General features: G+C 39.3%; 1 protein-coding gene across 1 annotated transcript in view; it reads left to right on the plus strand.

The window, feature by feature from the left end:
* The window catches only part of ITSN1 (intersectin 1), a 184,360-nt gene that overhangs the window by 102,803 nt on the left and 67,169 nt on the right, over positions 1-14,388 (plus strand). Inside the window, exons 15-16 of the mRNA XM_065413292.1 lie at positions 2,357-2,444; positions 3,169-3,308. Coding sequence (XP_065269364.1) covers positions 2,357-2,444; positions 3,169-3,308 — 228 coding nt within the window. The remainder of the gene's footprint in view (positions 1-2,356; positions 2,445-3,168; positions 3,309-14,388) is intronic.

Raw genomic sequence — 14,388 nt, forward strand, 5'->3', positions numbered from 1 at the left:
GCTGATGACGCTCATTAAAAAAATTGTGTTAATGAAATTTGTGAATGAACTCCTTGGGGGAGAATTCTGTGTATCCTGATCTGTTTTACCAACAATTTGCCATATATTTCATGTTATAGCAGTCTCAGATGATGACCTAGCACATGTTGTTCATTTCAAGAACACTTTCACTGCAGATTTGACAAAATGCAAAGAAGGTACCAATGTGAGATTTCTAAAGATAGCTACAGCACTCGACCCAAGGTTTAAGAATCTGAAGTGCCTTCCAAAATCTGAGAGGGACTAAGTCTGGAGCATGCTTTCAGAAGTCTTAAAAGAGCAACACTCCGATCCGGAAACTACAGATCCCGAACCTTCCCCTCCCCCACAAAAAATCAACCTTCTGCTGATGGCATCTGACTCGGATGAGGAAAATGAACATGCGTTGGGCCACACTGCTTTGGATCATTATTGAGCAGAACCCGTCATCAGCATGGACGTATGTCCTCTGGAATAGTGGTTGAGGCATGAAGGGACATATGAATCTTTAGCGCATCCGGCACGTAAATATCTTGTGACACCAGCTACAACAGTGCCATGTGAACGCCTGTTCTCACTTTCAGGTGATATTATTGCCCGTAAATGCAAACAAACTTGTTTGTCTGAGTGATTGGCTGAACAAGAAGTAGGACTGAGTGGACTTGTAGGTTTTAAAGTTTTACATTGTTTTGTTTTTGAGTGCAGTTTTATATATCTATATATATAAATTTATATATATATAATTTTTTTTTACATAGTTCTACATTTTGTCATGAAAGTTGAACTTACAGGAGATTGCAATACCGTACTTTTTATTAGGTGAATTTAAAAATACTATTTCTTTTGTTTATCACTTTTACAGTGCAAATATTTGGAATAAAAATAATAATATAAAGTGAAAAGCAACAGAGGGTCCTGTGGCACCTTTAAGACTAACAGAAGTATTGGGAGCATAAGCTTTCGTGGGTAAGAACCTCACTTCTTCAGATGCAAGATACTTGCATCTGAAGAAGTGAGGTTCTTACCCACGAAAGCTTATGCTCCCAATACTTCTGTTAGTCTTAAAGGTGCCACAGGACCCTCTGTTGCTTTTTACAGATTCAGACTAACACGGCTACCCCTCTGATACTTGAATATAAAGTGAGCACTGTGTAATTGAAATAAATATATTTGAAAATGTAGAAAAATATTCAAAAACAATTAATAAATTTCATTTAGTATTCTGTTTAGCAGTGCAATTAAAACTGCAATTAATCGGGATTAATTTTTATAATCACAATTTTTTTGCGTTAATCGTGTTAGTTAACTGCAATTAATTGACAGTCATTTCAATACCATCATATAGGTGTTCTTGTAAGTAAATGCAAATCTTTGACTGGACTCACAAAGGGATTAACCAGGTGTGTGATACTTATGTAGAAGGTCATGCTATGTCGTTTATGGTCCTTTATGACAAATCTGTCAGGTAGTTAAATCGTTAAAACTGCTGCTGAAGTAACTTGCTTAAAAGAAAGTTTGTTTTCAAAGATACTGAGATATTGATACTGACAGTTCTTGTATATTAAGCCATTTCATATCAGGGTTCTGTAATCTGTTCTGACAACTTGATGTTGGGGGTCAAGGCACTGGAAATGTATGTAGTGGAATTGACAATTATCATCCCCCAGAAATAACAAGAATTATACATATTCTGCCATAAGAAAAATCTTCTCATTCGCAGGCCACCCTACAATTAAACTTTTATTTATATGTAGCTTTCTGGGTTCCTGTAAAGCAAATAATGAACTGTGATCTCTGCTGGAATGCTAAGCAGAGATCTGGAACTCTAGTATTCTTATTTCATAGTCCACAAGTAAGCAGATCTTGGTGGTTATGTGTTTGTTTAAATGAAGATTATTTATTATCTTTGAATGATTAATAAAATCGACAATCCTTAAATCTTCCTCCTCTTGATCAAACTTCCAATTACTCATTTAAGTGACCCCCAAACACTTTCTAAGGGCCCAATTCAATACCCAACTAGGTAGATACTTGTACCCTTATACAAATTTCAGTCAGATCTTGCTTTGGAACTAGCTGAGATCAAGTTTGTTTATTAGATGGGAGCAGTTTCTGAAGTAACAGATTTGACTCACTGGCTTTTTTTTAGGGGATAGGATTTACCTGTATGTAGTTATATCACTAAGAAATGGTCCCACACAACAAGTGCTTTGATAATATTTGACTGAATGAATGGAGCTGAAAAGAGATACTTCAGTGAAGGTAAAACGGTATAATGTGAAGCTAGTGACTATTTCTGGTTAAAGTCAATAACTTGTTCCTTTATCTTTTCCCCAAGGAGTCGCAGCAGATGCTTGGAAGGTTGATTCCAGAAAAACAGTTACTCAATGACCAACTGAAACAAGTTCAGCAGAACAGTTTGCACAGTAAGTATATATAATATATATCCGGGGTGAAAGTAACTTAAGGGACTTACCGGTACACAGGGCCGGGGTCCTGGGTGGGGGGGCCTCAGGCAGAAGGGGCAGGGCTTTTAAATCCCAGGCCCTTTAAATCGCTGCCACTACCCTGGGGCTCCAACGGCAATTTAAAGGGCCTGGGGCTCCGGCTTTGGTAGCGGCAGCCAGGAGCCCCGGGCCCTTTAAATCACTGCCGGAGCACTATGGTAGCTGTAGGTGCAGCGGCGGCTGGGAGCCTCGGGGCTCTGGTGGTAATTTAAAGGGCCAGGGGCTCCGGCCACTGATGGGAGCCCCGGGCCCTTTAAATTGCTGCTGGATCCTGGGGCTCCCGGCCACCACTGCTACCTCAGGGCTCTGGCAGTGGGGCTCTGGCAGCGATTTAAAGGGCCAGGGGCTCTGGCTGCTGCTGGGAGCACAGGGCCCTTTTAAATTGCCCACCTGGGGAAGCTGCCCCCTGCCAGTACAGTCGGTTGTGTACCGGTTCTTGCCAGTAGACCGGACCAGCTTACTTTCCCCTCCGTATATATCTATATCTATCTAAAAATAAGTTTGAGTCTATTTGCGCAATATATCATTCGTATCACTAATAATTTTTTTATCTTGCAAGAGAAATGCTGAGAAACGGTTCAGTGTGTGACCTAAAGATGTCAGTGTAAGAAAATATCTCATTTGACAATATGTTTAAAAACAGGAGATTCTCTTCTTACTATCAAAAGAGCCTTAGAAGCCAAGGAATTAGTACGCCAGCAGCTTCGAGACCAACTAGATGAAGTAGAAAAAGAAACCAGATCAAAACTTCAGGAGATTGATATTTTCAATAATCAACTGAAGGTAACCTATGTTAATCCCTGTTTCCTAAATGTTTGGTTGGTCAGCTGCTAATTTGATCATGGGCAGAAACATTTTACTATGATGTGATTTGTTCAAAATTTTAATGTTAAGACCATTATCCAAAGCGACAGCATTCTGAAATATATTATACTCTCCTCCTTTTTAAGAAAACAAAATTTGGATAAATTGGCATTACTGTACACTCTGAACAAGAGGTTCCAGATTAAATCTGAACCCATTTGTGAATAAATTCAAATGATCTGATCCCAGATCTATGATTACACTTGAAAACACTACCAACCTCTACCCTCCCCATCTGTAAACAGAGGTTCTGGAAATATGGTGTAATTACTACCGTATATACTCGTTCATAAGCCGAATATTTTTGGTAAAAAAAAAAAAATGACGCATCAAAGAGCGGGGTTCGGCTTATAAACGGGTCTACACCAAAATTTGATGACTTTAAACTCTATGGAATCATTGAATTGAATATCTAATACATTGTCGTTTTGTTTACTTGGAGCATCTGCAGGCATGGAGCCCCTCAGCTCCCTGTGGCTGCGGTTCGCCGTTCCCAGCCAATGGGAGCTGCGGGCCCCACAGCTCCCATTGGCTGGGAACGGCGAACCGCAGCCACAGGGAGCTGAGGGGCTCCATGCCTGCAGATGCTCCAAGTAAACAAAATATCCCAACCCCCCAGTGGCTTACCCTGACTGGCCAGGAATCAAAGTTTGCCAACCCCTGAAATATAGGGTCGGCTTATGAAAGGGTCATACAGTTTTTACTCTTTTTACCTAACCCTCTTGGAGGGTCGGCTTATAAACAAACGGACTAGTGAACGAGTATATATGGGTATTTCTGCAAGTTTACAGACCCTTCATTTTAAACATACCTGTAAAGTGACTTGACTTTGATTTCTATGCAGAATTTTTCTGTCATGCTTGTTCCTGACTGTAGTTTGTTTTTCTTTTGTCTTTTCATACTTTCACTTCTCCTGTTTAGTCAGTTCATAGATTGATTAGTCAGGTGTTGAGACTGTGCTTTATCTAATCACACAGTAAAAGTAGAGAAATGGCAACAGCTAGGAGAGGAAGAGCATCCTTCAAAGATAGTGTTTAAGACTTCTTCCTGACAGTTACATTTAAAAAAAAAAGAAAGAAAATGATAACCTAATATGAAGAAATCTCAAATCTTATCTCACTGTTTCCATGGATATTTTTTTTTAAAAACAGCATCCAGGAGAAGATACAGTATTTCCTGCAACATACAACTAATACATTGAACATTTTGTTTTTTATATTGCAACACGAGCAAAGGTTTTATAGCTGATTCTGGTTTGAAATTAGATCTGATTAGGAGAATTGTCTTTATATTAGGTTAATTTGGCTACAGATATGAATTGCATATCTTTTCTGTGAATATATCCTAAAATAATGTTGCTAAATTAGATTTCTAATTCACTTTATTCTTGAAAAGGAGACGACACTAATCACCTGTCTGTCAGTAGTTGATAAAACACTATGTTTTGAGAGATAAGGTAAACTGAATAATTTAACAAAAGTATTTAGTATGCCTTTTCACTACTGAGACCATAGGTCAAGTCTTATCTGAAGTTCTAACGTGTTTAAGATTACTGCTCCTCTCTTTAACAACAGAGTATACGATTGTGGCATGTCCTGGAGGTGCCGAAGACTGAGTTGCCTTGTTACTCCCTCCCACACCTCCAGCAAGAGACAAACTTGCTGGTGCTTAACTGTGCATCAGCTCCTTGACAACACCAATCTGTAAGCCAAACAAACAATCCCCTCAGGCCAATGCCAGCCCTTGATTTGCTTTACAGGTTAACGATAGGTTTATCCCAGTCACCAAGCTCCTTTGTAGCATTCCCCTGTGATATCTGGACCCTGTCACCAGCTACTCACAGAAATACCAGTTTTGCTATCACCAAGGGGATGGTGTAAACGCCAGCTTCTTTTATTCAACTGAGGATCAGCCACTGTATAACATCACAGCACTGAGATACATTTATAGTGAAAACAATCATAAGTTTGTTATCAAAGGGAAGATTTAAGAGAGTAAGGATAATGGAAACAGGTTATATATAAAGCAAAATCAGTACATAGTTTCTAGAGACTACACTTAACTTTAACAGGCTGTCCATCAGTCTAAAAGCAGTCTTCGAAGCGTTTCCAACCAAGGCTGTTTGGGATCCCATTTTCATTAATATAATCACACTGCCCCGATTACTTCAAGTGCAGGAAAAAGGGGTATCCTGTTGCCTCCTTATATTCCCCAAAGTAATTGTTTGTTTCCTGAGTCAAGATGACCCCTGTGGCTTATTCCCTGGTGTGTTGATTAAATGTTAACTTCACTTCCTCCTGTTGAGTTTGTATGCAAATAGGGCTTTCATTGTGCTGGCCTACAATGCTTAATTTACATGTGAACGGAGGCAGACAGGTGAATATACATACTTTGTCAGAAACCTGTATGTCAAATCTGCATTGATTCAAACGTTAGGCACTTAGAGTGTGTGTGTGTGTGTGTGTGTGTGTGTGTGTGTGTGTGTGTAATTTTATATATATAAATGTTTTACATGGTATTTGTACCTACCTTTCGCAACAATATTACTGAACAGTATTCCCCAGCTTTTACTGAAGACCTCACATGACCACCTTTGTGGATAAATACTATGAAAGCAATGTGTAGCTAGGGTTACCAGATGTCCCGATTTTATAGGACAGTCCCGATTTTTGGGTCTTTTTCTTATATAGGCTCCTATTACTCCCCACCCCCATCCCGATTTTTCACATTTGCTGTCTGGTCACCCTGTGTGTAGCGTAGTGTAGGTGTAGTGAGCTTGTCAGGCCTGTTAAGCGTTGCTGTTACAGAACAGTGAATCTTTTGCCAGTTGGCATTGAGGGGTTCTTAAGGTCACAACTGTAGGTCGCACTTCCATTGCATATATTTTATAGTATTTTATATTCCCTGATAAGAGAAGGCCTATGGTAGCCAGAGTAGTGGCTAAATTATCTGAATTACTATAATTGTTTCCTTGTGTCTTAATGGTATACACAATCATGTAACCATGAGGTAGATGAAGACTGGTGGTTTGGCTGGCAGTTCTCTCAATCCTCCTAAACGTCTTACTTAATAAAGGTCCTTCTATTAAATTTCTCATTATGGCTGAGGCTCTTCAGTCGCTTATTCCTTCAAGTCAAAAACTCATGAGTGGACACACAATGAATGGGTTTTTTAAGCTCTTTGGAATATAATGACAGGTTTCAGAGTGGTAGCCGTGTTAGTCTGTAGCAGAAAGAATGAGGAGTACTTGTGGCACCTTAGAGACTAACACATTTATTTGGGCATAAGCTTTCATGGGCTAAAACCCACTTCATCGGATGCATGCAGTGGAAAATACAGTAGGAAGATATATATATACACACATAGTTGGTATGGCAACTCCCATTTTTTTCATGTTCTGTGTGTGTATATATCTTCCTACTGTATTTTCCACTGCATGCATCCGATGAAGTGGGTTTTAGCCCATGAAAGCTTATGCCCAAATAAATTTGTTAATCTCTAAGGTGCCACAAGTACTCCTCATTCTTTTTGGAATACAATGTCACTCAGAGTTGGGTTTTCAAAAGCAGTATCTTAGGGCTTCCTTACTGAATACCTGAAAATCTTCAGGTTGTTGGGACTGCATGGTTGAGGCAAATGGTGTTTAAAAAAAAAAAAAAAAAAAAAAATAGAATGGAGACTCTCTAACTTGTAGATCACCAGTTTGAATTTGGTCCAGGTCCATAATATATGAAATGAGTTGGCTGTCTTAGGCAGTCTCCTAGTACAGTGGTTCCGAACCTTTCCAGACTACTGTACCCCTTTCAGGAATCTGATTTGTCTTGTGTACTGCCAGGTTTCACCTCACTTAAAAATTACTTGCTTACAAAATCAGACCTAAAAATACAAAAGTGTCAGAGCCCACTATTATTGAAAAACTGCTTGCTTTTTCGTTTTTACCATATAATTATAAAATACATCAATTGGAATATAAATATTGTACTTGCATATCTGTGTGATACTTGAGCCTGTTTTGCACTTGTTAGCCTTGTCTGAAGCCTGAGCTCCAGGCAGCAGACCTGAAGCATGTAATTTAGCTTTGTGGGACTCCTGTGGCTTGGGGCCCCAGGAAATTGCCCTGCTTGCCACCTCTTAATGATGGCCCCATACTTGCAATCCCCCTAACCTGTCTGGTGACCCCGCTGGGGGCTGCAACCCCTAGATTGAGAGACACTGATATAGATGAGTTGAGTACTTCCTGGAAGACCTATGCATACGCCCGGGAGTATGCATACCCCTGGTTGAGAACCACTGTCCTAGTGCCCGTTCATTACTTTTAGATCAGATTTGAGGCGCATTAACAAGAAAGACTGACAGTAGCTAATGCTATATATTATTTTGGGGAGTGTGTGATGGAATAAGAATAATGAAGTCAGTGGGAGCTGCTATATGTGTAGCATGGTTGAAAATCAGGCCACTTACTTGATGTCTCAATATGGGTTTGGGAGCCTAACTTTAGGTACCTCGTTTTGAAAATCTTGGCCTGTATATTATATCTAGTTTAAATATATGTTTGAGTATGATATAGGCCTACCTGGATCCACTCTTTTACATAGAAAAGTAAAATAGTTCTGGGTTAAGGAAGGCTTATTATGTTACTCTTTTTATGTAATACAGTTTGTGCATACATGTTATTTATATACAAACCCTGACTTTTACAAAGGCCACAATCATTTAGAAACCCTGTAAGATTGATCAGTTTTAAAAAAAAAAAATCATTGTAAATACAATTCTTGGCTGCAAAGATCAGATATTAATTTCAGATAACGCTGGAGATTCACATATTTAGCATGTATGTTAATATACATACAAGAGGTGAAAGCCAGTAAATTAGTGTAGCCAACTGATTTAAAAATAGGTTTAAGTTACTGATATATTACTCTCAATGCCAGAAAAAATGTGGCACACAACTAAAGCCATGTTCTTGGAAAAAAGTCTTATTTTGTGTAATATTCCGGTTGTTTTCAGTCCCTGTCTAGTCAATGTGTACTGGACAAGTGTTACATATGAATGACTGTTTACATTTGAGCATTTCTTTCTTCCAGTCAGTGGCAATGGAAGATGCAATGCTGCAGTGCCTGGCAGTTCTCCTGGGCTGCGTCAACCACTTAGACTTCTTTCTAAAGGTCTCCGTGTCCTAGACAGGCAGTATTCATCCATCTCAATCTAAGAGTGATGAACCACCTCCAGTTATGTGCTTTGCTTTCCCATAAACAGATGAGTGTGCAGTGTTTAAGTTAGTATTTAATAAGAGGTGCTAGAACAAAATCTTAATCAAAAGTTTAGATCCAAATTTGAATTTCGATCTAATCTTTACTTATTGCCTAGATGAAAGTAGTATTTCTTGTGTCCCTTCACTTACAACCAGGACAGGATACTAGTAGTTATATTTTTCTTTTGAGTATAACATTTAAAACAATGAATCTCCTTGTTTCGACCATTGTGTTAAGAAACTTTAAACAGAAACACTTATGCTGCATCATACATATTCTATTCATATAGAGCACTGCATTTTGTGATGCTGGGTATTATACGAGAGGCTGTTAAAAAATTCATCTTCATTAGATGATACAGTTTTTCCCTGGCTGCTGATATGGGGCATAAGGGAGTGGGAGTGTTTCTGTCGAGGATAGCACAGCTGCTTCAGGAGTGATGATGCTTCGTGGGGTGGGGTGGGAGAGCCCTTCAGTGAGTAGTGGGACTAGAGGAGTGGTGGGCAACCTGCGGCCCGTGTTGCTTCCCGCAGCTCCCATTGGCCAGGAACGGTGAACCGCGGCCACTGGGAGCTGCAAGCGGCTGTGCCTGCAGACGGTCAATGTAAACAAACTGTCTCGCAGACTACTGTCGGGCCACATGCGGCCCGCGGGCTGCACGTTGCCCACCACCAGACTAGAGGTTGCCTTCCGCTTGGATCTAGAGGGCTGGGATGCTCCACCCCTGCCTGCTCCACATGCCCCCGATCCTTTCCCCTCAAGGGCAAGATTTGGTGGAAGCTCCACAGGATAATCCTTGGAAGTTTCCTGGGCATCCTCTTGCCTCTCTGTGGGAAGGCAAGATTTGGTCCTAAGACAATAAATGCAATAGTTTAAGGTTTCCATAGCAACTTTACTTGCCCACATTATGTACTTACTGTCCTACATACACTTAATAACCTCCCTAGTTTTCAAAAATACGGTGTGGGTGTCTTAATAGTATCATCAGAATCTTTGCTGTTACACTTCTTGACTGTTTAGATTTGCAACTTTGACAGTGCTCTCTAACTTTTCAAAATATTTATGTATATCTGTGGTTTAGTTGCTTATTTTTAAACAGTGTCTACTTGCACCTTTTGGATAACACATTGGTAATCTTGCAAACACCACAAATGGTGGATAAAATATGAACTCCTAAAGTTATGAATATCTCAACAAATGTATAGCGTTCTAACTTACGACTTGCAGTTACCTATCTTTTTATAAAGAGCAGGTACTGGACTGTGTGGTTTTTTTTAACTGAATATTTAGCAGAGTTTCATTCAGCTGTCTGTTGAAATGTAGTGGTAGTTTGTTTAGTTGGTATCTTATATAGTACTGTGGGGATGCTGATTTTTTTTTTATTTTTAAATGTCATGCCAAGCAAGACAGTACAGTAAATAAAATGTAAATCCTGATAATTTAATTCCCATTTTATTATAGCTGATGCAAGAGAGCTATTTATTGCAAATAAGTCCTTTTCTTAATTACAGTTTTACTTTCAGATAACCGTTGGAAATTACCATTTGCTATTGGATACCCAATTTTATTGGGTATGTTGCTTGTTAGGGTTGCTTACGTACCTCATATTCAAAATCTTTTGCTCAGCAAAATATAGAACTAGTATGCCAGTTTGTTGAGGAAAAGAAAATGGTGAACTTAAAAGCCTTTAAACATTTTTTACATTTTTAAAAACTGGAGATTCTACATAACTAAATATATAGCTATAAATAAGATAAAAATTATTTTTTTATTTAGAAGAGTGAACGGAAATTATTTACCTGTTTGGACCAGATATCAAACACTAGGGCAGGGGTCGGCAACATCTGGCATGCGGCTCGCATGCCTGGCGGGCCGTGCCGGTTTGTTTACCTGCCGCGTCAGCAGGTTCGGCCAATCGCGGCTCCCACTGGCCGCGGTTCGCCGTCCCAGGCCAATGGGGACTGCGGGAAACGGCGCGGGCCGACCCCTGCATTAGGGGCTCTATTTTCCCCGTAGCAGTTACTGACCTTGCTGACACCTACTCAGATTCTTCAAACTGGAATGGAAACATCACTCTTCTAGTGAAAGCACCCAACTCTGGTCTTAGCGGATGAAGGTGGCAATGGTTTTCAACTCTTGTTATAAAACGTGCTTAGTTATAAAATAAGCTTAGTTGTAAGGTAAGCCTACATATGTGTGTTTAAAAAAAAAAAAAAAATGTACAGTAGAACCTCAGAATTATGAACATCAGAGTTATGAACTGACCGCTCAACCACACACCTCATTTGGAACCGGAAGTACACAAGCAGGCAGCAGCAGCGACGACAAAAATACAGTACAGTAATGTGTTAAATGTAAACCACGAAAAAAATATAGGGGACGTTTTTTTAAAAAGATTTGACATGGTAAGGGAATTGTTTCTGTACTTGTTTTAATTAAATTAAGATGGTTAAAAGCAGCATTTTTTTTCTGCATAGTAAAGTTTCAAAGCTGTTTAAAGTCAATGTTCAGTGGTAAACTTTTGAAAGAACAGCCATGTTTTGTTCAGAGTTATGAACATTTCAGAGTTACAAACAACCTCCATTTCCCAGGTGTTCGTAACTCTGAGGTTCTACAGTTTGCAATCCTGCAATTTTGGTGCAATCAGAGCTCCAACTGAAGTGAATGGGAGTTCAGTGCAAACAGTTCTTGCAAGATCAGGTCTGTACTCCTTTATGGATTTCATAACTTGGTGAACTTTTAAAAATAAATAACTGAATAGAAACTCTCTCTAAATTAGAGTAGAACTCTTTCTGAAGCCTGTGGATGGCTAAATAGCTCTCATTCTGTTTTAAATGTCCTGTTAAAATAAATTAGCCTTAGTGCAAATAGTTGGGCTTTATCTTCTTTAATTATTTTTTTTGTTCTTGTGTGTTTTTAAAGTTTGATGACCTTAATGCTCCAAGGATTTTAGTTCCACTTCTTGGCCTAATGACTTAGTCCTGTTTTTTAACTACTTAAGATCAAAGAACAGAATTGTTGGAATAAAGAAATTAAGTGAGGATGAGGAAAAGCGGCACTTAGAATGCTGCTGTGTTCTTAATAGCCAGCTAAAAGTATTGTAACTAGTAACAGATTATCTTCAAAGCTGCCACTGTAAAGCCATCTCACTGTCTAAGTCCTCTGTTCAGTAGCAGTAGAGATGTTAGCTCTGGACTGATAAGCCAGGTCTTAAACTGCAACTTGGAAATTGGAGCCACTTACCAAACAAGTGTAAGTGAGGGAAGAGGGGGCGGGGCAAGAGAGGGAAGAGGCGCAGCAAGGGAGTTCTTGGCTGAAAGCAGCTCCCACATGTAACTAAACTGAGCATGCCAAAGTCTCCCTATCCACACTTGAAATGGCAGCGGCAGCAGCTTGGTCACCTGGAAAAACAGCTAGACCAGTGGTTAAAAAACTCTAAATACAATGGAGCAGAATAAAATTACATATTTAGTGGAATGGCATAGTGATATGGGGGTGAAGTGGCTTTATTGACAATACCAATGCATGAATTTGGAGTTGGTTACAAATCAGATAACAGCTTTTATCCATGGCTGACCTCTGTAATCTGGATTTCCCTCTTGATGAATGTTTATAAATCCTATTACTACTAATGTTTATTTGAATTATGTTGAATATAGTTCGGCTTCATACATTCATAATATCTTGATGCTAATGGAAATTATGGGTGTGCATAAAGAGAACTTTCTCTGTGGTTACAGAAAATAAGTTAGTTTGGAACAAAGGTAGAATCCTTAACACTGCAAAATGCTGTAAACTGCAAAATTAAATAGGTGAGCTAGTTCCGTAAGGTGAGGCACTACCTCCAGCTTCAAGTGCCCTCTACCGCTACTAAGTTGTGCAAGGTCCCTGGCTCCCCTTGGCTCTCAGTGTCCATGCTTTTCTCCTTTCAAATCCTCCCCTGTTCTCTCCCTCCCCCCCTCCCCCCCAAATGTGCTGTACACTAGTGCTTCTAGCTATGTGTGCATGTGCAGGACTTGGACAAATTTCCCAAATCCCCTGATCACTTTAGAATTAAGCCTCTTGTATGTTCTGTAATGCCTATCCTAGACTTCAGTTAGCCTTTAAGGTTCATTGTGACTTTCTAAGTAGAGCTGGTCGAGAATTTTCCAACGGAAGTGTTTTGTCAGAAAATGCTGATTAGTTGAATCTGAAATGTTTCACAGAAGCATAGTAGATTTGTCGACCTTTCAGTGAACCGCAGGCAGGGTTCAGATGGAAACCTGCCTGGTTTCCAGCCATCTCTTGGCTGGCTGCTGGGGAGCCTAGGCTTTCAGAGTATGTGGCTCTTGAACAGCTGCACCAGAAGGACTGCGCTGGGGCTGGGGAGCAAAGGTCTTCTAGGTTCCTGGGACAGTGAGCTCCTGGGGCCCCTGTCTCCTGCAGCCTGATGAGGCAGCTACCCAGGAAGTCCTGGAAACAGCTGACTAAAATTGATGTGATTCTCCTCAGTTTCACTGTTGTTCAGTGGTGGGCAGCATTAAAACTGACAAAAATCATGCCAATTTCATTCTGCAGCTTCTGGGTCTTGAGGGGCATATTTTGTTTCAAAAACACTGGGTGTCTGTTTCTATAGTGGAAAATTTTATGGAATCTCCATCTTGTGGGAAACTTTTTGAAATGTCAAAAATTCCAGCAAACCAAACATTCAGAATTTTGGCCCACTTTATTTCTAAATAATAGCATCAGCACAGTATTGTTTTGCCCAAACTGTTCACTTTTACTCTGTGGGTTCTGTTTCCATTAAAGTTGTAATATTTGAGGATAAGAAATAAAATTAAACTGAGAGCCATTATATTCATTTTAACTTTCTTCTTAGTTACAGATATATCATGAGCTTTGTAGCATCTTGCAAATGACACTTGCTACTGTTTATCACAATCTAAGTTATTTTGATACCTCTTTTAAAATCTAGCCCAGCCTGCTCTGCTGTGTGATTGCAGTTAAGGATTAATGTATATACTTGTTTCAGTGACATACAGGTGTTTTCAGTCAAAAACCATTCTTTGCAGACTTTAAAAGGGAGTGGAAAATTAATGAATGACTATCACATTTATTTAAGTGTTTTTAAACTGTAGGTGAGAAGTCACTAATGATATTGCAAAGTAACCTGCTCATTTTCTTTTCCATTGCTGCTTGCCGAATCGCTTCTGACTTGTCAGCGTTCAGCTCTCATTTTTGCTGCTTTTATACACTTTCCAGTTCTGTTAAAATGCAAGGTCCAAATGTGAGAAAATTAAACACCTTACATGAAAGATTTATTTGGAAAAAACTTTGTTAAATTCTGACAAAAGCAAAGATTAAGTGGTCCAGTATATGAATAATACCTGGGAGAGCACATGTTTCAGTCCTAAGTGATAAAGGATAAACCTGTAAGTGTATAAGAAATATAAACCTGTCTGGTCTGGTGCAAGTTTCAATATGTTTCACTAAGACATGGAAAATATTAGAGTGTGTGTGTGTGTGTGTGTGTGTGTGTGTGTGTATATATATATATGTGTGTGTGTGTATATATATATATGTGTGTGTGTGTATATATATATATGTGTGTGTGTGTATATATATATATATGTGTGTGTGTGTATATATATATATATATAAAGTTCAGAGTTCCCTGCCATAGAAGCTGAATAGTTTATGCTTATTTTTATATATGTGAAGACTACAGTAGATTTTTCTTCATAAACTGGAAGTGGTTATTTAAAGAT

Source organism: Emys orbicularis, chromosome 1 (genome assembly GCF_028017835.1).
Source record: "Emys orbicularis isolate rEmyOrb1 chromosome 1, rEmyOrb1.hap1, whole genome shotgun sequence".
NCBI classification, from domain to species: domain Eukaryota; kingdom Metazoa; phylum Chordata; order Testudines; family Emydidae; genus Emys; species Emys orbicularis.